Source organism: Chrysochloris asiatica, unplaced genomic scaffold (assembly GCF_000296735.1).
Source record: "Chrysochloris asiatica unplaced genomic scaffold, ChrAsi1.0 scaffold00278, whole genome shotgun sequence".
Taxonomy (NCBI): Eukaryota; Metazoa; Chordata; class Mammalia; order Afrosoricida; family Chrysochloridae; genus Chrysochloris; species Chrysochloris asiatica.
Genome location: NW_006408796.1, coordinates 2,498,617 through 2,523,856, shown reverse-complemented (window position 1 = coordinate 2,523,856; position 25,240 = coordinate 2,498,617). Strand labels below are relative to the sequence as shown.

Here is a 25,240-nt window from a genome sequence, read left to right as displayed (position 1 = left end):
TGGCTGGACTTGATGCTCTAGCTTCATATGCTAAGCACTCTACCACTCTGAAGCGTGCAGGACATGGAACAAGGAGACACCAAGGTGCAGAGCACCCTTTACCTGCTGGGTGCAGATCTCCACTTCTTGGTGCATGCTCTTCTTTTCTCTAAAAACAGTAAAAGGTAAAGAAAGTGAAAATCAACAACTCCTTATGAGAGGATCCTTTGTTTTTTTTTTAAAAAAAAAATGTTTTGCAAAAGACAATGTACAAAGCATGATTCTTTGGGCATGGTTCTGATTCCGTGCATGAATACAAGGAAGCTTCAAAATGTCTGTGGAAAAACGGAAGGAAAAGACAATGGCATTTCCCCACAAACTTTCTGAAGCTTCTTCATATAAAAATACTTAACACTGAATCTTCAGTGCTGCCAAGACAATGTCGCATTCAAGGCACCAGGAGTGACTGTTTCAGAATGTAGGTTCAGGTCCATGCACTGGGCTAAGGTGTCAGTCCAGTTCATGGCAGCCACGCATGAACGATACCTTTCTTCCTCCTCCCGTTTCCTCTGTTCTTCCGCTAGCATCTGTTGTGCTTCCCGGTTCCGTTTCTCAGCAAGCAGCTGCTTGTATGCTTTCCGGGCAAGCTGACCTCTCAGCTGCTTCTGGAAACTGATGGTGGCTTTTTTCAGGAGCAAAAATCTCCTCCTCTGAAGGAAGGCTCTGAAATTCTTCTGGATGATCACAGTGCAGCAAAGGATCTTCCTGTACTGCTTTCTAATAACACCAAGAAAAACAAAAAGGAATCAGAAATAAGCCTTGAGGTAAAAACTTCGGCCGTACAGATGAGCTGACAGGAGCCCTGTAAACCAAGAGAGGAGGAGCCCAGCTGTGCCCAGATGTTCTCAGACTCACTACAGGGGCAGGCAAACAAGCAGGCCCCTCAGTCAAAACAAAGCTCAAGGAAAGAAAACAATACAACACAACAGCCAGAACCCTATCGTCATTTTGGCAAAATAAACATATAACCTCCTAATCCTTACTTTGAGTTGCCTTGGCAGGAAGAGGGATTGTAAACAGGGCCAAAAAAGATCTAAGAAATTCTCCCATGTGCGTGGAGCCCGGGGTAGTGCGCATGGCCGATGCGCTGGGCTGCTAACTGAAATGTTGGAGTTTAGGACCCATGCAGAGGTACCTCAGAAGAAAGGTCTGGCAATCTCCTCACCCAAAAGAACAGCCACAGGATATGGCCTGGGCAGTGGTCTACTCTGACACACATGGGGCAGTCCTAAATTAGGATGGAATCCATGCCAATCTATGGTGATGGCCAGTGTATGGAAAAATTCCACAATCTTTTAATTCCACTTTCCCACATATATAAGAAAACCCAGACCCCAGAACGTAAATGTCTGTATTGAGAAAATGCCTCTTCCTGCAAACATAGGGTGATGGGCTCTGGGGACTCAATGAGATAGATACTCAAAGTTGGGCGGCTGTGGGCTTCCACAAGCGAGGCAGAGGGACTAGGCCAACAAATTCAACCTCTCAGCAGAGTCCTCTAATGTCATTGTTCCAAGTGAGACGGTACACATGGACTCGTCCCCTCCTACCTTCACCCAGCGCATGCTGACTGGGCACCAGCTAGGCCTGGTGGGGCCACCACCTGCTCTGAATGGGACGTACATGGTTCATGCTGCCCCATGGAGACACTCAGAGAGGACAGAGACACCTCGAGGGCCCGCTGTGGGTCTTACCGCGCTAGGTAGCCCAAGAAGTGCGCTCGGATCACCATAGCCGCCCTGGTCACCTCCTCCTCCCGCTGCTTCTCCAACTTCTGCTCCAAGGACTCGCGAAGGAAGACCTAAGGAGAAGGCCACGGTGAGAACCAGAGGGCCCGGCTGCTCAGAGGAGGGCTGTGTGTGTGTGTGTGTGTGTACTGCACTCCTAAATTTGCACCCAACACACATAGCCATCTTCCTAGAATATGCTTCTCAAACTCACTTAAGTAAAAAACCAGCTGTTTGGGTTTAAAAATGTCTCATCTGTGAAGATGAGAATCACATTTGTAACGAACAATAAAAACATACTACTTTTTATTGTTATTGGGTTCTACAGACAAAAAACAATACTAAAATTTCTATGAAAGTTCCCAAATGCTCATGTTCAGGGCCACATGAGGAGTCTGAATAGGAAGCAAAAATGAGAGAAATCCACAGAGTGTCTAAAATGTGTCTAAAATGTGGAAGTCTTCCTCTTGGTGTCTGTTGATTGATTATGGCTATTTTTTGTTTCCATCTTGGCTCTAAAACCTTAAACGCACATCTAGAAATTGGAATTAAGAATGTAATTCGGTAAGCTTTCGCCCAAACCATAATACAATGTTACAGCAACAAGAACGAAGAATGCAATTCTGAAATTCGAATAAGGTCGATGCCAGTTCAGCTAACACAGAAGATCTGAATTGTTTTTAAGTGCCGTTGAGTCGGTTCCAACTCACAGCAATCCTGTATAGGGTTTCCCAGGTGCCACTGGTGAGTTTAAACTGTCGACCTTGAGGTTCACAGCCCTGGTGGTGCAGCAGTTAAGTGCTCAGCTGCACACAGAGGATGGTTGTTGTAACCCTCCCAATTGTTCCGCGGGAGAAAGGTCTGGTGATTTTTATCCACGAAGATGGCAGCCAAGGAAACCCTATGGGGCATGTCTGCTCTGTCACATGGGGTTGTTATGAGCCTAAATGACTCAGTGGCCTCCAGAACAACATTGGAAATGCTTTAATGTTTACATTAATATAACATTTATATTCTAATGGTTTCTGTGGAGGATTCAGTGTTTATGGACTTCTATGTCCAACTCCTCACCAGTTAAAGGTTACCACTTTTTAAAAGCAGATTTTCTCTTCTTAAATACTTCCCTGCTCATCTCAATCTATGGAGTCCTGGTGTGGTGCTTTAGGATAAACACTGGACTGCCATCACAAGGTCTGCAGTTCAAACCCACCCAGCTGCTCCTTGAAAACCCTATACAGGGTTGCTATGGGCCGGAACAGACTCCACCGCATTTAACCCTAACTCAATCCACGGCAATCTCTCTCGGAAGTGGAGGCCTCCTCATTCTCAGAGATTAAATGGATCTGTGTGACAATCCTATGCTCACAGCTTGCTTTTCCACACCACAGTTAAATGAGACAACGTTTATGTCTTTATTTCTATGTAACCATCATAATAAACAAACAAACAAACAACTAGCTGCCCTGGAGGTGACACTGACTCATGGTTGGCTCCATGTGGGTCAGAGCAGAAGTGTGCGCCAAAGGGTTTTCAATGGCTGATTGTTTGGAAGCAGATCGCCACGCATTTCTTCCAAGGCACCTCTGTGTAGACAAAGTCCACAGCTGAGCACACCACCCATTTGTGCCTCCCAGGGACTCATCCTACCCAGGTCTCAAGCCTTCCCTGGGCCTCGTTTTCATAATTTGAGCAGTAAAGAGTGTTGGTTCTTTGGAGCTCAGTAAGCAGATTGTTATTGGCTGAGGAATGAGCAGCTTCACTTTTGGGTGCGGCGTTGCGGCGTTGGAGCCAGAATGTCCTGAATTCAGGTGTAGCATCTTCTCGCCAGGACCGAATGAGAGCTCTCCTGATGCAATCTTGGTGGAAGCAGATTGTTGGGGCTTCACTGAACCACTGGATGGGGTTTCAAACTGCCAGCCTGTCGCTTTCTCAGCGGAGCACTGCACACTGTACTGTTGGGGTTCTGTTATTTAATCCTCATAAGGGGGTAACTGGACTCGGGGTAGCACTGCAGGATAATGCACTGGACCCAAAGGTTGGCTTGAACCTCAAGGTTGGTATGAGTCGGGACTGACTGGATCACAACACCAAGGCAGTGATTACTATCTATGAGGATGGGCATGCATTCCTGAAGAAGGTGGGAGGCCTATGAACCAGGAACACTACACTCTATATTGGGTGACAATGAGGAGATCAACAGGCAACAACCAGGGCTCCACCCAGGGTGCCAAATAGGTTTCCTGTCAAAATTTCTGTCTAAAGCAATGTCTGAAGGAGGAAATAAGGCCAAATAAGGAGCAGGGAGTAAAATTCCAGGCAACTGCATCTATGGCAGACCACCCTCGGTGACCCCGTGAGTTATGCCGTCCACTATGAATGGGGGAGGAACCCAGGGCTTACTCCTAGCTAACAGACTTTGTCAACAGTGATGGTCAGTTACTCCCATGATTCCATAAAACAGAAGGAGAGATTCACCTACTGACCCTGGAGACACAAGCTGTCCTGCTACGAGAGGACCAGTGAGCAGGAACAGTGAGCCGCTTCTAAAGGGCTGAGAGCAACCTCTAACTGACTATCAACAAGAACTTGGGAACCTCAGTCCTACAAGTCACAAGAAGCTGGATTCTACCAACAACCGTGCTGGAAAAGGACCCCGAGCCCAAGGCAGAAACACATTCTGGCGGGCAGTTGCCTGGTGAGACACTGCACAGAGGGCCCACTGAAGATGCACCCAGACTCCTGACCCTTGGAAACTATGTCTAGATAAAAACGTGTTGCTTAAAACCAGCAAGTTAGGGGCCACAGTTGCTACACAACAAGAGATAGCTAATCCGTAGCTCAGTGTACCACATCTCCACCTATTAAACACACACATCCACCATGCCCTTTTCCTTGCGTGGCCTCAAAGTGATGCCTAAATACTTGGCAATGTTCTCAAAAGAAACCGCATCACATGAGCAGAAACATACACAGTCTAGACTTTGCCCCACAACATGGAGGGTCACGAAACTCAAGTCTTGAGGAGCAGTTCTTATTTTTGGGGATGTACATGTATTCAGAGGTCTCCTCCCAGCTGTCTGCATTTCTGTGTCGTATACAGCTCCATCTTTCCCTCGGGATAAAATATCGGTAGGGAGAGAACTGGGAGCAAAAAGCCCAATCCGCACAGGCTCTGTCCTTGGACATAAGAATGACATCATTAACCAATCTTAGGGCCACTTTCTGGTGTTGAGGCCTCTTTTCCTCCATCTGGAATAAGGGACCCTGGTTAAGGAACTCAGCTACACTGACAATGGGTGGATTGGGACTTTAGTGATCTTTCAGGCTGGCTAGTGTATGTGGAGACAACAGCTTCTGTCTCCACATGAAAAGGTAAGAAAGATCTGAGTCCCTGGGTGCTGAAATGGCTATTAGTATATTCAGCTGCTAACTGAAAGGTTAAGTGTATACAGAGGAGCCTCGGAAGAAAGGCCTGGTAACCTATTTCTGAAAAACAACAACGAAAACCTAGTGAAGCACAGTTCTCCTCAGACATGCACACAAGGGACACTGGTCATGAATTGGAGTCAAGTTGGTGGCAGCTAGTACAAGGTCCTGGGGTCTCGCTCTGTGGACTTTGCAAACTGCTCAGCACTTCCGTGGCACTACGTTATTCCACCCTAGTGGTTATGAATCGGGCTGTGAACCTTAAGATCAGCAGTTCAAATCTACCAGCGGCTCCGTGACAGACAGGATGAGGCTTTCTACTCCCATAAAGATTTACAGCCTCGGAAACCCTGTACAGGGTCACTATGGGTCGGAACTGACTCGATTGCACTTAACAACAACAACAACAACAACTGACTGCCCAGGTGACAACACACAGAAACACTGAGATTGGAAACAGGAGGCCCCCAACTGACAACGTATTCGAGTTACGACAAACCACACTCCTGAGTACTCGGTTCGTGTTTGTTAATAACTTATTGCTAGTAAGTAACATACACCACATACAACAGTGTGGCGTGCAACTGGCCAATGCCATCATATCTGCCCATCTATATGTCATGTTTCCAACACTCACAGACTAAGAAGATAACAAAAATGAAAACAAAACAAAAGGTATCTGCCTTATGTCAGAACTGACATACATGGGAATAAAAAGCCGGTCATAAGACAGGAACTACTTCTGTCCCCTAGCAAACCTCAAGGGTGTCAAATAAAACAGTAACTGCTTAGAAGACCACAGATTGGCATGACAACATGACAATCTTCCATGTTACAAACACACAGCGGTGTTTGCTGGGATCTTCCCGGAAGTGTTACCTTGGTCTTTCCCAGCTGCCATTCGCTGTTGGAAGTGTCGTAGAACTGCAGGAGAACACTACATTTCCCTCTCACGTCCTCAGGTGGACTCAGGTTCCGCATCAGCATTTTATACCTGCAACACCACCAGCACACAACGGTGTCACACTGGGACTTCCTGTTGCCCAGATTCCCCTCATACAGAGCGAGGATCCACTCTGTTTCTTTCCACTTGCCTTTTGTAGAAATCCTGAAAGGGTCTTCGGACAGCGTACCCAGCTTTCCGGATCTTCACTGTCTCCAGCACCCCGGAGTATCGCAGCTGGTTGAGTACAACCACCTGGTCAAACTGGTCTGGCATCTAAAACACATAAAAAAGAGAAAAGAAAGGAAAGGATGTTGGTGCAGGGAGGGGATTGTAATCACTGAGATGAAACAAAGCGGATGATTTTGTTTGTTAACCTTCACTAAATTACTAATAAAACGTTAAAAGAAAAGGAAAGGAGTTAGAGTCAACAAGGCTGTTTCTGCACAACTCCCAGAAGTTTGAGCTTACATCAAAACACACAACAGAAAAACAAAAGCAAAAAAACGCACCATATTCCGTCACCCAGTTTAGCCAGAATCACCCATGTTAACGCTGCCTCAGCTATGATCCCATTTACTCCTTCTAACTACATACATAGGACTGCCCAGGTGGCACGGTGGTTAAAGCACTCAGCTGGAAACCAAAAGGTTTCACACACACAAGTCATTGGGGGGGAGAAAGATGAGACAATCTGCTTTTGTAAAGATTTCTGCCTTAGAAACCCGGAGAAGTTCTACTCTGTCCCCCAAATGGGGCTTCAAAAAGTTCATACAAGAATGGAATTAAAGGTAATAGAGTTTCCCCAGGAACTTCTTAAAGTCCCTTCATGGGGTTGCTATGGGTTACAACTGATTGATGGCAACAGGTCTGCTTTATACAGAGACTTCTACACACAGCCACTCCTTCTCCAAGTATCAACTGTCCTGTTATCCAACATTTTGCGTTTACAACAATAGTAAAAACTGCACTCGACTATCTTGTGCATTAATGATGAACCCTGGCCATAACAAACCAAGATTAGAATGAGAGCAATGCTGGCTAGGGTAGTTATGGTCATGTGTCAGCTTGGTGGGGCACTGTTTTCAGTTATGTGATGATGTGATCTGTAAGTTCTGTAAGGTTGGAGTCATCTTTTGTTTTCTGATCTCAGGTGAGTATCCATTTTCACATAAAAACGTCCTGGTCTTTGAAGCCTAGTATGTTGTTAAGTGAGGAGTGTGTCATTTATTTACCTTTTGTTTTTGCTGTTGTTAAGGGTACACACAGCTGAGCCTACATCAATTCAACGATTCCTATAGATATGATTCCATCTTTAAGTGTACCGTCAGATCACTCTCCTTTCCCAAGTGGCTTCTCCCCCGTTAACCTAAACTCCATGCCCAGTAAGTCTCCTATCTAAACTTGCTGTTGTCAGTTTGATCCTATATACAGATGGAGTCCTGGTGTGGTGCTGTGGGTTAATGTGCTGGACTGCAAAGTCAGTTTGAACCACAAGGTTGGTGGTTCAAGCTCACCAGCTGCTCCTTGGAAACCCTATACAGGGTAGCTATGGGTTGGAATCAATCCACAGCACTTAACAACAACAACATACAACATATATAGATGAAGGAGTCCTGGTGTGGTGCTGTAGGATTAGCATTGAACTGAATAACTACACGGTTACACGGTTAGCAGTTAAAACCCAACAGCTGCTCCGTGGAAGAAAGATGTGGCTTTCTGTTCCCGTAAAGATTTGTAGCCTTGGAAATCCTATATGGGGTAACTATGAGTGGGAATTGACTTGAAGGCAGTGCGTTTGTGTTTCTCTCTGTGTGTGTGTGTGTGTGTGTGTGTGTGTGTGTGTGTGTGTGTGTGTGTGTGTGGTTTAAAGGTCCAAGACCACAGCCTTCAGGATGAATAGCACCTTAATATAAAGAAAACAAAAATCCTCACCACAGACCGGTAAGTAACATAAAGATAAATGAAAAAAAAAAAAACCCAAAAAACAGACTGAAGTGTTAAAGACTTCATTTTGCTTGGATCCATTAACACTCATGGATGCATCAGTCAAGAAACCAAAGGACATACTGCACTGGACAAATCTGCTGCACAAGACCCCTTTAAAGTGTTCAAGAGCAAAGATGTCAGTTTGAGGACTGAAGTGCCCCTAACCAAACCAATGGTATTAACAATAACAGAAAGTTAGACAAGCCAATGAATAAGAAGACTGTGGAAGAATTCATGCATTTGAGTTGTGGTGCTGGAGAACAATATTGAAAGTACCATGGACTGCCAGAAGAACAAACCAATCTGTGATGAAAGAAATACAGCTAGAATGTTCCTTAGAATCCGGGATGGCCAGACTTTGTGTCTCATACTTTGGACATATAATCAGGAGGGACCAGTCCCTGGAGAAGGACATCAATACTTGGTAAAGTGGAGGTTCAGTGAAAAAGAGGAAGACCCCCAACGAGATGGACTGGCACATTGACAACAATGGACTCCAGCTAAATAAGTGTGAGGACAGCGCAGGACTGGACAATGTTTCCTTCTGCTGTGCTGTGAGTTCCTCTGAGTTGGAACCGACTCGATGGCACCTAACACAGCACTCGCTAAAAGATGTGGTGAAAACCATGTGAAAATTTTCACAACAATACAGATTAGTGAGTAAGCACATGAAACCCATTTTCATTGGGTAATCTGCTCCTGCCCATAAAATTCTTACTCCTAAACCTTCAAACCAAGGAATCAAATCCCATGAGATGTTTTTGCATAAGCAGCTTCAGGAGTTGCTCTTTGTTTAAATACATCACAACTTTTGATAATGAACAGGAAAAGGTGAAACATTAATTTACTGCCTTCCCTCTCCCAGGAGACCAGAGAGAATGTTAATCAGGTTATGGAGCAGAGAAGAACCAATCTTCTGGTTTCCTTCCTGTCTTCCAAAAAGGTCTGCAACCTGGATCCTCCCCAATTTTGATACCATATAAGCCTGGACTGACCTGCACTCCGGGCTCAGAATCTGGAGAATTTAGCTCCTCTGAGCCAGCCAGTTTAATAAAATCTGAAACTCTGCTTCACCTCTCCCAGTGGCTCGGTTTCTTCAGCAACTGATCTAAAGTTGCTGTAACACTCTCGGACCTAATACCGCTGTGCAACTTATCGATATCAATTATATTAATTAAATGACATCAGTTACATAATACAGACTATCTTTAATCAGAAGCAACAGCTCCCCCTATATATTTGGAAGTCCTGAGTGTGTGGTGCTGTAGGTTAATGCACTGGAATGCAAAGTTCATTTGAACTGCAAAGTTGACATTTCAAGCATACCAGCTGCTCCTTGGAAACCCCTAAACAGGGTCGCTAAGGGTTGGAACCAACTAGATGGCACTTAATAACAATTCACCATATGGAGTTCTCGTGTGGCCAGGTAATACGCTGGACTGCAATGTCAGTTTGAGGCGAAATGTTGGTGGTTCAAATCCACCAGTTGCTCCTTGGAAATCCTATCTAGGGTTTCTATGAGTTGGAACGACTGGATGGCGCTTAACAACAACATACACCACATAAGGAGCTCTGGTAGCATAATGGTTAGGCGTTGGGGCTGCTAACCTCAAGGTCAGCAGTGTGAAACCACCAGCCATTCTGTGGGAGAAAGATGGGGCTTTCTGCTCCCATAAAGATTTACAGCCTCGGAAACCGTATGCAGATTGGCTATGAGTCAGAACCGACTCCATGGCACGCCACCACCATCACCACACGCACCACATGGAGTACTGGTGTGGCTCTGCAATATAATGCACGAGACCACAAGGTCAGTGGTTCAAGATCACCAGCCTCTCTTTGGAAACCCTATAGAGGGTTGCTATGAATGGGAAAAGACTCGAAGGCATTTAACAACAACAAAGCAGTACAATTTGTCTGCTAATCTCTAAATCAGTAGTTGGCTCAATTGGATTATAGCCTGAACCCCCCCACCCCACCCCCGCTGGGGCAGTTCCCTGTCACAGGGGTCTCTAGGGAAACCCACATGAGGGCAACCCAAACCAAACATGGTATCATCTCTAAAGTAACTATTTCATAACATGCCACTTTTAAAATAAAACCACATCACCATGATCACATTGAAAAAAAAAATACTAACCATCCCTTAAAACATGGGAGTCCTGGTATGGACGTCTGAGCTAATGCACTGGACTGCAAGGTTGATTTGAACCCCAAGGTTAGTGTTTCAAACCAGCTGCTTCTTGGAAACCCTAAAGAGGGTCGCTGAGTCGGAACCGACTCTACAGCACTTAACAACAACATTCCTTAAAATATTAATCAGTGTTCAAATTTCTGACCATCTCCCAAATAGCAAAACACTACTATTTTGAAATTATTTTCTCTAAATAATTAAGGCATCACACAAATACCAATTTAGTCTTTCAATTAAAGATATTAATTTAGTGACCAGATGAGGGGTATACACACACACACACACACACATACAGAGGTGAGGGAGGCAGATTCCACCCCATAAATCATATGCAAATTTAATTGAGTTTAAATGTACCGGTGAAAGCAGGTAGAGGGTTACTCCCCCCCCCCACACACACACACCCCAGAGTCTACAGAATTCACTCCAGATACCTTATAATTGTAAATTTCTCTTTGCAAAAGTATGTAAATCTAAACTGTCTCCCAGTCTGGCAGCCCCACCTTTGAAGAGTAGCTTCAGGGAGATCTCCCCTACTTTCTTGTTTTTGAAGGAGATTAGCATCCCCTCAGGTGGCCCCAGCTCCAACCATAAAGACATTGTATCTAGAAATTAACAATTTATCATGAAATTAACAATATTATCATTAAAGCATAATGTGATGTATCCATTTAGCTGCAAAACTGTTGTGGCTCCACTCTATTTTTGCAATCTCATTAGTGGCATGCCCTTGAGCAAGTCTTTCGCTTGGATTTTTGTAAAAATACTTTCTGGGTTAAGAGCAGATGTTTGTTTTTAGCTACTTTTTTTTTTCCTACAAAATGCACATCAGGAATGAAGTCAGTGAAGACAAAAGGAAAAAGAAAATACTTTAAATCTGTTCAATTTCTAGTCAAACATTCCATTAATGGAGTGCTCAGAATCTTTGTCACTAAAAAAAATGAGCCCAAGAACATATGAATTAGAAATGCAAATCTACTTAATTTAAAAGAAATCAAAGAAGACTTGTTGTAAACTATTCTCTTTGCTCAGAGCTGCCAAGCCAAACTTGTATTGCTGACACTACAGTTTTTCAGAATAAGTGGGAAAAACTAGCTCATTTACAATTTTCTGGATAAAAAAAAAAAAAAAATCCAACCACCCAATCATTCCAAAGTACACAGCAGTGGAGAAAATACCCGAAAAGTAGGCATGTCAGGTAGAAGTAAATAGTTTAAAAGGGTCAAACCAACAAAACAAAGCACTAATGCCATTTCTGACCTTTAAGAATCCACCCTACACTTCAAAACCTGGCAGAAAGCCATGCTGTTCTGTGTGCTTTCAAGAACACTAAAAAAATAAATTTAAGGTATGCTCGCTAAATCTCCCGTACAGATTTATTCAATAGTTATTACCATTGCTAACAATGGATTCGCTTCTATTTCATTTTCAACACCACAGTCAAATGGTCTTTATGCAGCACTAGTTTAATCAAGTAGTACAGCCAAAAATCATAGTGCTTGGGTTTCTAGTCACTTTATCTGAAATTCGTTTAGAAAAGTGCTAAAAGGATAAGAATATGAAAATGGAGTTACCATTGGTTACACTCAGATCCTATAGTTTCAAATTAAGAAACAGGGAGGTGCAGGGTTGGGAGGGAGGGAGCAAACCCTTGAGAAGGTATTTTATGAAAATGCTGCTATGTTTATTTAGAAATATAATCTGACAATTAGCAATCTACAAAGACAAGTGCAGTGTCACCATAAAAGCAACAATGAACAAAAGTATAAGACTAACTCAATTTCATCAAATTTACCACCAATGAAATCTTATAATTGTATGTTTGATGCTCAAAGAAGGTTAATGAAATCCCTCTAGAGCTTCTACTATTCTTAACCCACGCTTTTTTTTTTTCCCCTGTCTCAGTTTTCTTCCTCTCTACTCAACAAAGTCCATACAACTTCTCAGCTTAGCACCCGAGTTATGAAAACATCCTAAAAGATAATTACTAAAACACACGGCCCATCCAGAAAGCTAATCAACAATTTACCATCTTCCAGTCTGTCAGAGGACATTCCATGCTCAATGTGACGACAGGGGTCCAAAATTCATATGGAAAACAACTGCCACCCGGACCTTTTCCCCACAGCTAAAGACACTGAACAATAATGAACATCATTCCAGTGCTTTAAAAGTGCTCAGTCTCCATGGCAACCACTTCTACTCTCAGGCTAATTAGTGTGGTGTGGTTGTAGGATTTGATATAGTCCAGGGAGGGAAAGAGAAAGGGAGTCCCAGGGTTGCTACTTGCAGGCTTCAGTTGAGATTGTATTTCTGCCTGTTCACAGTAATTTAACCAGGGAGGCAGGGGGATCTGGATGCTGCTTGTCACCCTGGGCAACCACACTGCAATCTAAGGGGGGGTTAACCACCTGTGTTTCCATTGGTGGCTCTGTTTTTAGTTTCAACTTCCTTTTCTGGCTAATTTAATTCTCAGAACTGACACAGCTGAAGGCCGGGCAAGTAACAACTTAAAGGTAACAGTCTCCTCGTATCTGTATCTAGTTGTCCAGACTAGAGTTCCTTCCCACAAGGACATCCTGCAGTGTCGTGACAGGGAAGTTTTGATGGCGACAAATAGACTGGATTTGGGAAGTAACAGGCACAAAGCAGGTATTATGATATCGTGATGCGGGCTTGGTCCACTGACTTGAGTATTTCTTAAACATCTACAGGTGTGGAGTCCTGGTGCGGGGCTGTAGGGATAGCTCTGAACTGCGAACCACAAGGTTCAAACCCAGCAGCTACTCCTTGGAAAGACTGGACAATGTCACTATGAGTTGGAATTGACTGGAAGGCACTTAACAACAATATGTGCAACTCAGTGCCCCCTACAGGACACGAACAGAACTGCCCCACAGGTTACCCAAGGCCGTGACTATTTCTGGAAGTAGAACGCTAAGTCTTTCTCTCACGGGGCAACTGGTAGGTTTGAACCGTCAACCAAAAGTAGGAATCGACTCTACATTAACCCTTAAGAGGGGCAGTGATGGCTCAAAGATAGAAATTTTCACCTTCGATGCAAGAAGTGTTTGATTCCCAGCCAATGCGCCTCACACACAACCACTTGTCTGTCGGTGTGTTTCAACTGACTTTCCAGATTAAGACTAGGAACAAAGGCCTGGCAATCCCCTTCCAGAAATCAGTCAGTGAAAACCTTATGGATGACAATGGCCCGATCTGCAAGTGATCATGGGGCAGCGCCGCTAACTTTACAGCATTTAATATATTCAGTGTTATTTGTATTTGTGCTACTCTATTCAACTTAAAAACAAACCTATCAATTCAACCTGTTCTAACCTGGCACTCTGGTAGCGTAGTGGTTACGAGTCAGGCTGCCAACTTCAAGGTCAGTAGTTTGAAACTACCAGCGGTTCTGCAGGAGAAAAAATGAAGTGTTCTGCTCCCATAAAGATTTACAGCCTCAGAAACCCTGTGCAGGGTCACCATGAGTCCACGGTACTTAACAACAACAACAACCTGGCACTGTGGGTTAATGTACTAGACTGCAAGGTTGGCAGTTCAAGCTCACCAGCTGCTCCTTGGAAACCCTATACAGGGTCGCTATGAGTCAGGCACTCAACAACAGGAATAACTTCATGGAAAGACTCCTGGTGTGGCGCTGTCAAATAAGTACTGGACTAGGAACCACAAGGGCAGCAGTTCAAACCCACCAGCTGCTTCTTGGAAACCCTAAACAGGGTCGCTATGAGTTGGAACTGACTCAACGGCACTTAATAACAACCACCTTACAGGGTCCTGATGTGGCACTGGACTGCTAACCACATGATCGGTAGTTTAACCCCACCAGCCATCTGCTCCCTGGAAACCCTACAGGCTTGCTATGAGTCAGAACTGACTTAACAAGTTCACAGTGAGGACTTACTATATATTCCCGCAATGGTGGCCTAAACCCCAAACCATTCTTTTGAATCCATTGACTCACAGTGACCCTGCAAGACAGAGCAGAACTGCCCCATAGGGTTTCTGGGGCTGTAAATCTTTATGGAAGCAGACTGCCTCATCTTCGGTCGAGTGACTGGTGGGTTCAAACTACCGACCTTTTAGCGGCCCAATGTGTAACCCAGTATGCCACCACGACTCCTTTATGGGGTATACCCTTGCCCTGTTCAGCTAAAACACAAACACAGCAACTTTACCTTTTCTAACCTTACAGAGGATCTTCATGTTTAGGCATACTTGTTCTTCTTCTCCAGGGTCTGATCCCTCCTGACATGTCGTAAGTATGAGAGATGAAGTCTGGCCATCTTGACTTAGAAGGAGCACCCTGGCTATACGTCTTCCAACACAGATTTGTTTGTCTACAGTCGATGGAACTTTTAATATTCTCCTCTAACACCATTAACTCAAATGCATCAATTCTTCTATGGTCTTCCTTATTCAATTACCATATGGCATAATGGTTAAGAGCTGTCAAGTCGGCTCTGATTCACAGTTGCCCTAAGAGCAGTCGAGTAGTTTCCAACTCACAGGTGCCCAAGATATGGTTTCCAAGGAACAGATAGATGGTGGGTTTGAACCACCCACCAGTGCTTATCCCATAGCGCCGTACCTCTACCTAATTCAACTGGAGCACAACAAATCTTACCTTCGAGAACACCCCTCTTCAACGTAAAGATTCTGTAAGTACATCCCAGAATTCAGTAATGTTAACATGAACACACGTTACATGAACAGCACATTCCCAATTGTACACTGTGCACGGGGACTGGACGTCTGACAATGGGGACTCTGCCAGGCACCTCCAACTTCCTTTTCTTTGCTAGGCTACACTTGAGAGCACTTAACAAGCATTAATGGAGAAGCAGGACACCCTGCTCCACAGTTTTCAAAGCATGGCTCAGAAAGCAGCAATTGAATTTTCCTGACCCCAGACAGACATGAAGAGGAAAACTCAACAACAAAAAGTCCTTCTGTCAGTCATTTCACTTGGGGTTCCTAATCTTACACTGCTACTTTCTGCATCAGGAGAAGAGAAACATAAGATAGCTTCTATCCCCTGGAGGAAAATGTAGCCTCCAGATGAGAAACAGGAACAGGAAGGAGCTCAGGACTGTGAGCCAATCCTGGAAGGACATAAGATGCAATATGCAAATTTCTCACTCATGAATTACAACCTGCAAACCACACCCCTCCCAGGACTGAAATCTGAACTACATTAAAGCTGGAAGTGGTTTCAATTAACCTCAGATTCACAAACCTCAACTTAATGGCAAAGGAAAAGCATGTATATTAATCATCAAAGGGATAGCTCTGGGTGTACTGTCTCCCTGTTGATATGACTTCCAGCATACACCAAATTTAGATGGAAGCTTCAATCTTATACTCAAAGCCTGAATAAAAAGGCCTCTAATACACCTTCCCCATCAATCTGTCGTCTCCTTAAGTGCCAGCAAGGCGTGATGGCTATATGTCTAACCGAAGGAAATGCGGTTCAGTCCTGCAGCACCATTTTCACGATGGTTGGTGTGTGAGGGTTCACACATGTGGTTCTTGTGCAAGTCCATTCCATGGAGAGTGTCCCTCACCATCGCCGGCACTTACTCACCCTTCAGGTCTACAAATGAGTACATTCATGGCTCAACTGACAGGCCAGGAAGGGGAACACCAATGGGGGTGGGGGTGGGGCATGCAGACCTTAAAACAACCAACCATTTGAGATCCCAAGAGTAGTGTGTACCTAAGGAGTAGGCATACATTGTAGGGACTAGAGTCAATGAAGTGAAACAGAATGCATATGAACTGCTGAATGGAAAACTGATTTGCTCTGTAAACCATCACTCAATTCACAATAAGTCAAAAGTAAAGAAGGAAGGAAACCTGTCTACCATGGGTCACCCTGTTTACATTTGAAATTCTGGTGGCAAGTCTTCCAGAATCGCAGCAGCATGAAAGGCACCACACAAACTTAAACCAGTTAAGAGTGGTGGCAACATGCAAGGTCTTCAGAAAGTTTGTGGGAACAGGGAACTGAAAGGGAGTGGAATTTCCCCCCTACAAACTTTGTGAAGTCCTCTTGTATACCCCCTGCTTTTTAGTTAAACGTAGCTTGGTTAAATTATATATAAATCAAGTTATTTCTTGACCTAAAAGCTTCACTTTCCATCTTCATCCCGGCTGAAGTGATCATCTCTTCACTTAAATACTCCCCTCATCTCTCTAACTGTTGAGTCTGATGGATGCTTTGTGTGTCTCAAAGGCTCCCTTCTCTATGGTATCTCTTCATGGGCGCCATCTTGATCTCCCCCTTCCCTGGGTGCCAGCACACACTATACATTCATTATACTTGCATTGCGAAATGACTTCACAGTGCTCTTTAGTATATATCCATTGTATATATCCCTGTCAGCTCCCAGATAGATTAGACATTTTTAGGGGAGGAGCTGAATTTTTTGAATTTCTGAATTTACTCAACTGCCTGGCACTGGCCCGGACACATCAGATAGATATACACATATGTATTGTATTACATCCTAAACTGTGGTCTTGCTTATAGCTGTTCCTAATGTCAGTGTTGGCCTCTAACATAAGACTTCGAGAAGTCCAACTCTTCTCTGTTGTTTAAAAAGGATGTTGTTGTTGTTAAATGCCTTAGACTTGTTTCCAACCCATAGGGACCCTTGTATAGAGTTTCCAGGGAGCCGCCAGTGAGCTTGAACCACCCCCAAGATTCAAATAAGTTTGCAATTTAGTGCATTAACCCACAGCGCCACACCAGGACTCCAAAAAGGATGTTAACCTCTGTAAATATAACCCACTGACTTCAGAAAAGACTTAGAGGCAACTCAATAATGGCCTTGGAACAACTGTTCATTCATATGCAAAGATAAACAAACAACCACAGAGTATATACAGCTAAAGGCCAAGACATTGTACAAACTCAGTGTACTAAAGTTGCTTGCCACAGGGGTATTGTTGTGCTTAAAGTCCCCTGGAGTTAGTTCCCACTCATAGTGACCCATTTCCCAGGAGCAGCTGGTGGGTTTGAAATGACAACTTTCCCGTCTAGTGTTTATCCTGTAGTGCTCTAGAGGCACGGGTTAGCAAGTCTGATGCTACTGTACCTGTCTGCTGGAATTGGACCCATAAACACATGGTTGGGAGTCCTGGTGTGGTGCTGTGGGTTAATGCGCTAAACTGCAAAGTTATTTGAATCGCAAGGTTAGTGGTTCAAGCTCACTGGCTGCTCCTAGGAAATCCCATACAAGTTCACTATGGGTTGGAACTGACATGAAGGTACTTAACAAAACAACGCATAGTTGGTGAGTAGTAGGAACCACATTTTTCTCACTGCTGGAGTAGGAATTTATAGCTAGGGTAGGGGAGGCCCATGTGGTAATGGATTCTAGATGGGCACACCTGTATCAACTCATGTTTAATTTGACATACAGTTGGTTCCACATACATAAATCTATAGTTAGATGCATAATGCAAATGACTACACATACTTATTTCCTCTGTCATCTGAGAGGGCAAAGAAGAAATGACATCCCAATAGCAGTGACCAGAAATCTTGGTTTCTGATATTATTCTTCAATAAAAGGAACCAGGGCTGGAGAAGTTAGTGACTCATTTAAGGATTGGGGCTGCAGGAATACAATGAGCCAGGGCCGGAAGATCTTTTAGTATCAGAAAGAAATGAGGTGCTAACACCCATATACAAAGAGTTTCAAATACCAGCAGGGTCACCTATGGTGAAGAGGTTTCAGGGGAGTTTCCAAACTAACAGACTAGGAAGAAAGGCCTGGTGATCTACTTCTGAAAACCAGCAGCCAATGGAAATAAAATGAATCACAAAAGAACACTCCTGATACAGTGCTGGAATAAAAGCCCCTAAGACTGGGTGGCACTCTACAATGACCACAGCAATGGACTCAAACATGTAAGCTCCATGAAGATGTCACTGGTCTGGGCAGCATTTATTGTTAGACACAGGGTTGTCATCCCTGACCTTGACAGCAACTAACACCAACATGAAGTAGATGCTATTATCCCCATTTCACAGATGCATAACCCGAAGCTCAGAGAGAGTAATTAATTTCCCAGGGCCACAAATCTTAGGTCAGGATTCAAACACAGACAATGTGAGGCAGAAACCTCACACTCCAACTCACGAACTCCCTGCTCTTCTTGCAAGATGCAAGCTCCAGAGAGGATGTGTTCCTGCAATTCAAAAGTACTCACTCCTAACAATGCAGTTTCTTTCCTCATACTTTTTTAAAAAAGTAATCCTGAATGAAGTTCCTCACAATAGCTATATTGGTGGCACACTTTAATAAGCGAAAATAGAAACCAACCTCTGAGGACTAAACTGCAAGCGAAACAATGCAATTCTTTACAGCAAGGATTGGCAAACTACAGCCTGAGAGCCAAACCTGGCCTGCCACCTGTTTTTGTAAATAAAGTTTTATTGGAACACAGCCATACTCATTCACAGTAAGTCTGTAGCTACTTTTGTACTAGAACTACAAAGCCCAAAATATTTACCAGTTAGTCATTTCCAGGAAAAGTGTGCCAACCCTGGAATTAGAGAATAAAATTCAGGCAAATAAGACATTCAAATAGTGCCAAGTCAGTTTTACTGTGGTGGTGGTGGTGGTGGTGGTTATGTGCCGTGGAGTCGGTTCCGACTCATAGCGACCCTGTGGTTTCCGAGGCTGTAAATCTTTATGGGCGCAGAAAGCCCCATCTTTCTCCCGCTGGTAGTTTCGAACTGCTGACCTGAAGGTTTGCAGCTCGATTCATAACCACTACGCTACCAGAGCTCCTTCTTACTGTACAGGTAACTATATACCAGATTGCAAAAACTCTATGGGGGGAAAAAAGGTAAAAAAATCTTTTGAATAATTCTTATATTTATTATATGTTGAAATAATAATATTTTGGACTAAGGACAAAAACCAAAAAACCCAATCACTGCCACTGAATTGATTCTGACTCACAGGGACCATACAGGACACAGTAGAACTGCCCCGTGGGGTTTCCGAGGCTGTAACTCTTTACAGAAGCAGGCAGCCCCAGCTGTCTCCTGTGGAGCAGACGGTGGGTTCAAACCACCCACCTTTCAGTGAGCAGCCCAGTGCTTAGCCCAATGTATCACCAGTGCTAATGTTGTTATTGTTAAGTGCCAGCGAGTTGGTTCTGACCCATAGGGATCCTGTATAGGGTTTCCAAGGAGCGGCTTGTGAGCTTGAACTGCTGACCTTGCAGTTTCAGTTGACTTTGCAGTCCAGAGCATTAACCCACGGCGCCACACCAGCACTCGACTGGGGCTAATACATTTTGGATATACTGGGGCCAAACACAATATAATAGTAACAACTCATTCGTGTCACTGGTTTTACACTTTCTAATGTGGCTATGAAGTCCTGGTGTGGCACCTTGGGTTAATGCGCCAGACTGCAAAGCTGTTTGAACTACAAGGTTGGTGGTTCAAGTTTACCAGCTGGTCCTCGGAAACCCTATATAGATGGTCGCCATGAGTCAGAACACCTCGGTGGCACTTAACAACAACAACAACAATTAAGGAAACGTCAGAGTACAGATGTGGTTCACATGATAATTTGCAGTCCTCAGCATCGCCTCAAGAAACTAAAGCGGAGCCTCCACTACATACAGACTTGGGAGGATGAAAGAACCACAAGGCTTAAAATGATCAGTTTTACTCATAGATACCCAGAGTCTGATATATATCAATGAGTCGTCAGACTATTTTACCATAGGGCTTATCTCTTAGCATCTATTATTCAAAGATGAAAAACAAGACACAAACCATGGAAAGAGTTATCTAAGCTGTTCTTGAGACAAATGAGTTTGAACAGATAAATTAGACACGATGAATTTCCCTTTGCTTAAAAAATAGTAGCATTAAACATCAGGACAATGATTCTCCAGCATAACATTTACTAACTTTATTGTTTTGATAACTTACATCCAAATGAGTTTTTAAATTATAGACCCCCATGAGATTCCTAAGTCAGTTGTTGTTGTTGTTAGGTGCCATTTAGTTGGTACCCACTCAAGTCAGTTAAGTGCATGCTATTAAAAACATTACCTTCAGAACCTCTGAAGTATCTTGGTGCCTAACTGAGGACAGAGGTAGGATTGGAACAGAGTTAGACTGCTGTTGTTTGCAGGTGCCAGCCAGTTGGTTCAGGCTCCAATATTGTGGATTAAAAACAAAAAACAAAAAACAAAAAACCCAATGTACAAAAGAATGAAACAGTGCCCAGTCCTGCACCAACCTTACAATGAATGGTTATGCTTGAGAGCTATATAGAAAAGACCAAAATGGGGGCAACACTCACTCCAACCCTCTATTTTCTTCCTCAAACAGCCTTGTAACTGCTTGGGCATGTTCCGCACAAGCACATTCTCTTTCATTGTGTCCCTGGGGCTTTTCCGCACTTAGAATCAGTCACTATTGTGCGACCTCTCTCTCGTACTTGTTTTCAACACCGAACCACACAATGTAACATCTGGTGGAATATTTCCTCGATGACAAGAATACAGCCCGGCTCGCCTTGAGATCTCGTTCTTCCATTCTTTCCTTCCTTTCCGGCTTCCTGCCTGGAACAACCTGAATGGCACCTGGCGCTCTGACCACCCGCCCCCACCTTCTGATGTCCATGTGGTGGAATGTCACGCACAGTGGCCTTCCTTCTCTCCCGGGACTACGCAGAGAGTGAACGCCCATCATGCCATTCTCACTACTGTTACTATTGTCACTATTGTTACGTAGGAGCCCACTGCTGCTGCCGCTGTGCAGATCCAGCTCGTTGGGGGTCTTCCTCTCTTTCTCCGACCCCCCTCTACCAACATGATATCCTTCTCCAGGGACTGGTCCCTCCTGATAATATATCTGAAAATGAGAGATGACGTCTGGCCATCCTGGCTTCTAAGGAGCATTCTGGCTGCACTTCTTCCAACAAAGATCTGTTTGTTCTCTTGGAAGTTCATGGTTCTTTTAATATTCTCCGACAACACAACTCAAATACATCAATTCTTCTATGGCATTCCTTATTGACTGTCCAATTTTCAAATGCAAATGAAAGTTGAACAATGGATAAAGAAAAGTATAACAACTTGATATGACCACATCACTTTTATATTTTTCAAAAGAACTAGTTGGTAACAATTTGACAATAAGAGAACTGCTCTTCCAACATGTAGTGTTTGCAAAGTGCTATTTCAGAAGGTTTCAACCTCAATTTTTAATCATTCATTAGCAAATCAATCTACTGTTATTACAATATTGTTCGTTAACTTACATAAAGTACCGGTTTTGTTTCTTTCCTGTTACTATCCAAATCATGCTCAATGGATAAGGAACTGCATTTACTTAAACCCTTCTTTCAAACTATTATAAGGCCAAAACATCTATTCAGAAATTCTGAAACCACATCCCTGTTATGAGCTCTCCATATTATTGACAGGAAAACCTGAGCATTTTTCTCTCCATCCCTTTCTCTCCTCATCCAGCAGAGCCCTGCACCATCGCTCACTAATAGATCTCTAACTGTATTCAGGGACCCATCTCTGTGAACCCATTCACCTTAGCCAAAGTTCCCTAGCTTCCTGGAGAGTGAAGCTCAAACATGGCATCAGTTCTGATGCAGTTCTCTGATTCCCACCAGGACCAGTGAGATGAAAGGTAAAACCTACTGAGGGACTGATGGCCCTTCCCAATGAAAGGTAAACATGCTCCCCCCCCACCCCCACCCACCCACAGCCCTCTTCTCAGGGATAAACACCTGTCCCTGCAAAAGGACAAGAATCTTTATTCAGAGATGTATCCCCAGGCAGTCCAACAACACCTGGCATAGGAGGTACTCAGCAAATGTCTATTGAAAGAACTGAAGGAGGCTGCTCTGGTGGTTGTGATAGCTGCAGCAATGGCAACCCTTTTGTAACCTTGAAGCCTTGAAGGAAGGGCCAAGATATACATGATAGTCCAGGCTCTAAACATATACTTCTTATTAAATGTGATCATTCTATGTAAGAGGGGGCTTCAAAAAGCTCATGGAAAAACTCCATTATTTTAATCCGTTTTCCACCATTTTTCTGAAGCACCCCTCCTTCCAAAAAACTGTAGTACGCTGTTGGCTAAGCTATTCTGTGTCTTATCACTGAAAAGTCAGAACCTGTCCAGAGGAAGAGGATGGAGGTAGCCAGCGCATGTGACATGTTTGTTGAGTCCCTTGGTAAATGGGAGAGGTCGAACGAATGGAAGAAGGACTGATGGATTACTCTTGGGGAGGAGATGCCAGTAAAAAGAACTTGGATTCCAAGGAGATCAAGGCCACATAGATTAACACAAGACTGGGGTGGCGGTTAAGACTCAGTGGTGAGTCTTGAAATCTCTAAAGGGCAATTCAGTGTGGAGCAAGGACTACAGTGTGGGTAGGCAGCAAAGAGCAGTGGTCAATTCAAATCCAGGTCAGAGACTTGGCTCCCTGGCCACAGCGAAAGGTGTGGTCTCTTCTGAGGCAGCTCTGGTGGATGATTTGCGCTTGAGTTATGTTTGAACCTACTTAAGGACTGCAGACAAAGACCTTGCAATTGCTTCCTTAAAGAAAACTCCATGGAACTGTTCTATTCTGTAGCACACACGGTCATCACGAGTCAAAATCAATTCCAAGGTAACTGTTTGGGTTTTTTTATGCACAAGAATAGATGTGGGTTAGGCTCTCAGGACTCCAAATGCAGGGGACTGTGAAGGATGCAGGCAGAGAACGCGCATTGTGAAGGAGGCAGTGAGCACTTGCGGAGGATGGAGGCTTGGTAAATTACAGGGTGAGGTCATGTGCTGCAATGGGGAGGTGAAGGTTAGGGTTAGGAGTTTGGGCGGTGTCTTAAGATAGAGTCAGTGACCAGCAGGCAGGGGTCCTGTGAGGACAACACATATATATAGTGGGATGGATCGGAACACAGGAAAGAAGAATGAATGGAAATGGGAAACCCAGGAAGTGGGAAGAGCACTGTTACATCTGGGGGCTTTCATTACATCTGGGGGCTTTCAATCAGTGTCATGAAACAAAATGTGTGTGGAATCGTTGAGGGAAACTAATTTGTTTTGTAAACTTTACCCAAATCACAATGTTGTTGTTGTTGTTAAGTGCCGTTGAGTCGGATCCGACCCATAGCGACCCTGTACAGGATTTCCGAGGGTGTAAATCTTTACGGGAGTAGAAAGCCTCATCTTTCTCCCGCGGAGCGGCTGGTAGTGTCAAACCGCTGACCTTAAGGTTCGCAGCCCGATTCGTAACCACTACGCTACCAGAGCTCCATAAATCACAATAAAGGTCTAAAACAGACAAATACATTTCTTTATAGTGTCTAATGTTGTTGTTGTTAAGTGCCGTTGAGTCGGATCCGACCCATAGCGACCCTGTACAGGATTTCCGAGGGTGTAAATCTTTACGGGAGTAGAAAGCCTCATCTTTCTCCCGCGGAGCGGCTGGTAGTTTCGAACCGCTGACCTTAAGGTTCGCAGCCCGATTCGTAACCACTACGCTACCAGAGCTCCTTATAGTGTCTAATACAACCATGATATCTAAGTCAAAGAAAAGTGTATGGCTACTATCCAGAATCAGGCAGGCTAGTAGGTAGAGGATGGATCAGTTAGGCCAGACGCCTCAGGTTCAAGATGAAACAGTCACCTGGGAGGCTGGTACATACTTGGGCTCACTTTGTGATCACTAAAATTAGCCCATACTTGTGATCTGGACAGCTTTTAACACTGATTAATTGAACAAACTAACACTAAAAGCATTTATTGATGACTATCAAAGACTTCAGTATGGATTGCACCTCAACCTAAATCCTCACAATTGGACCCATAAACAACATCATGATAAATGGCGAGAAAACTGATACTGACAAGGACTGTATTTTACCTACACCCACAATCAATGCCCAAGGAATCAGCCATCGAAAAATCACATGACATATTTTGCATCAAGCAAATCTGCTACAAAAGACCTCTTTAAAATGTTCAAAAGCAAAGATGTCAGTTTAAGGAGTAAGGTGCACCTGACCAAAGCCATAGTATTTTCAATCGCCTCATACACTCAAGTCCTGATGTGGCGGTATAGGTTAATGTGCTGGACTGCAAAGTCAGTTTGATCCTCAAGGTCAGAGGTTCAAACTCACTAGCCGTTCCTCACATACCCTATACAGGATTGGAACTAACTTGATAGCACTTAACAATAACAGCAGCAACCTATACATGCAAAAGTTGGACAATGAATAAGGAAGATGGAATAAGAATTGATTGATGCCTTTGCAAGAAAAGAAAATGAAAGGAATCCAAATTGACAAAAAAGAATGAAAACACTTCTATTTTCTGATGATATGATCCTACACATAAAAAACCTCAAAGACTCCAGAAGAAAATTATTGGAATTCATTGACAGTCAGCAAAGTGGCAGGGTACAAAATCAACATATAAAAATCAGTTGGATTCCTTTACACTAATAAAGAGAATTCTGAAAAGGACATCAGGAAAGCAATACCATTTACAACAGTCACCCAAAAGATTCAGTATTTGTGAATAAATCTAACCAGAGAAACAAAAGACCTACACAAAGAAAGTTACAAAATCCTACTACAAGAAACCAAAAAAAGACCTACAGAAATGTGTGTGGTATTGCGGATTTGAACCACAAGTTGGAGGTTCAAGCTCACCAACTGCTCACCAGGAACCCTATTCAGGGTCTCTATGAGTCGCAACTGACTCTACTCTATGGCACTTAACAACAACAAAAACAACAGCCCAAAGCCATCTAGAGATAATAACGCTATCCCAATTCAGATTCCAACGTCATTCTAAAGAAATAGAAAAAATAATTACTACCTTTA

At 43.7% G+C, this 25,240-nt stretch overlaps 1 protein-coding gene across 1 annotated transcript in view; it reads right to left on the bottom strand.

Annotated features, from left to right (window-relative positions):
* MYO10 (myosin X) overlaps nucleotides 1–25,240 on the bottom strand; it is a 119,633-nt gene that overhangs the window by 44,899 nt on the left and 49,494 nt on the right. The window contains exons 11-15 of the mRNA XM_006874437.1: nucleotides 6,287–6,411; nucleotides 6,072–6,186; nucleotides 1,734–1,840; nucleotides 526–756; nucleotides 103–148 (exon numbers count right to left, since the gene is read on the bottom strand). Coding sequence (XP_006874499.1) covers nucleotides 103–148; nucleotides 526–756; nucleotides 1,734–1,840; nucleotides 6,072–6,186; nucleotides 6,287–6,411 — 624 coding nt within the window. The remainder of the gene's footprint in view (nucleotides 1–102; nucleotides 149–525; nucleotides 757–1,733; nucleotides 1,841–6,071; nucleotides 6,187–6,286; nucleotides 6,412–25,240) is intronic.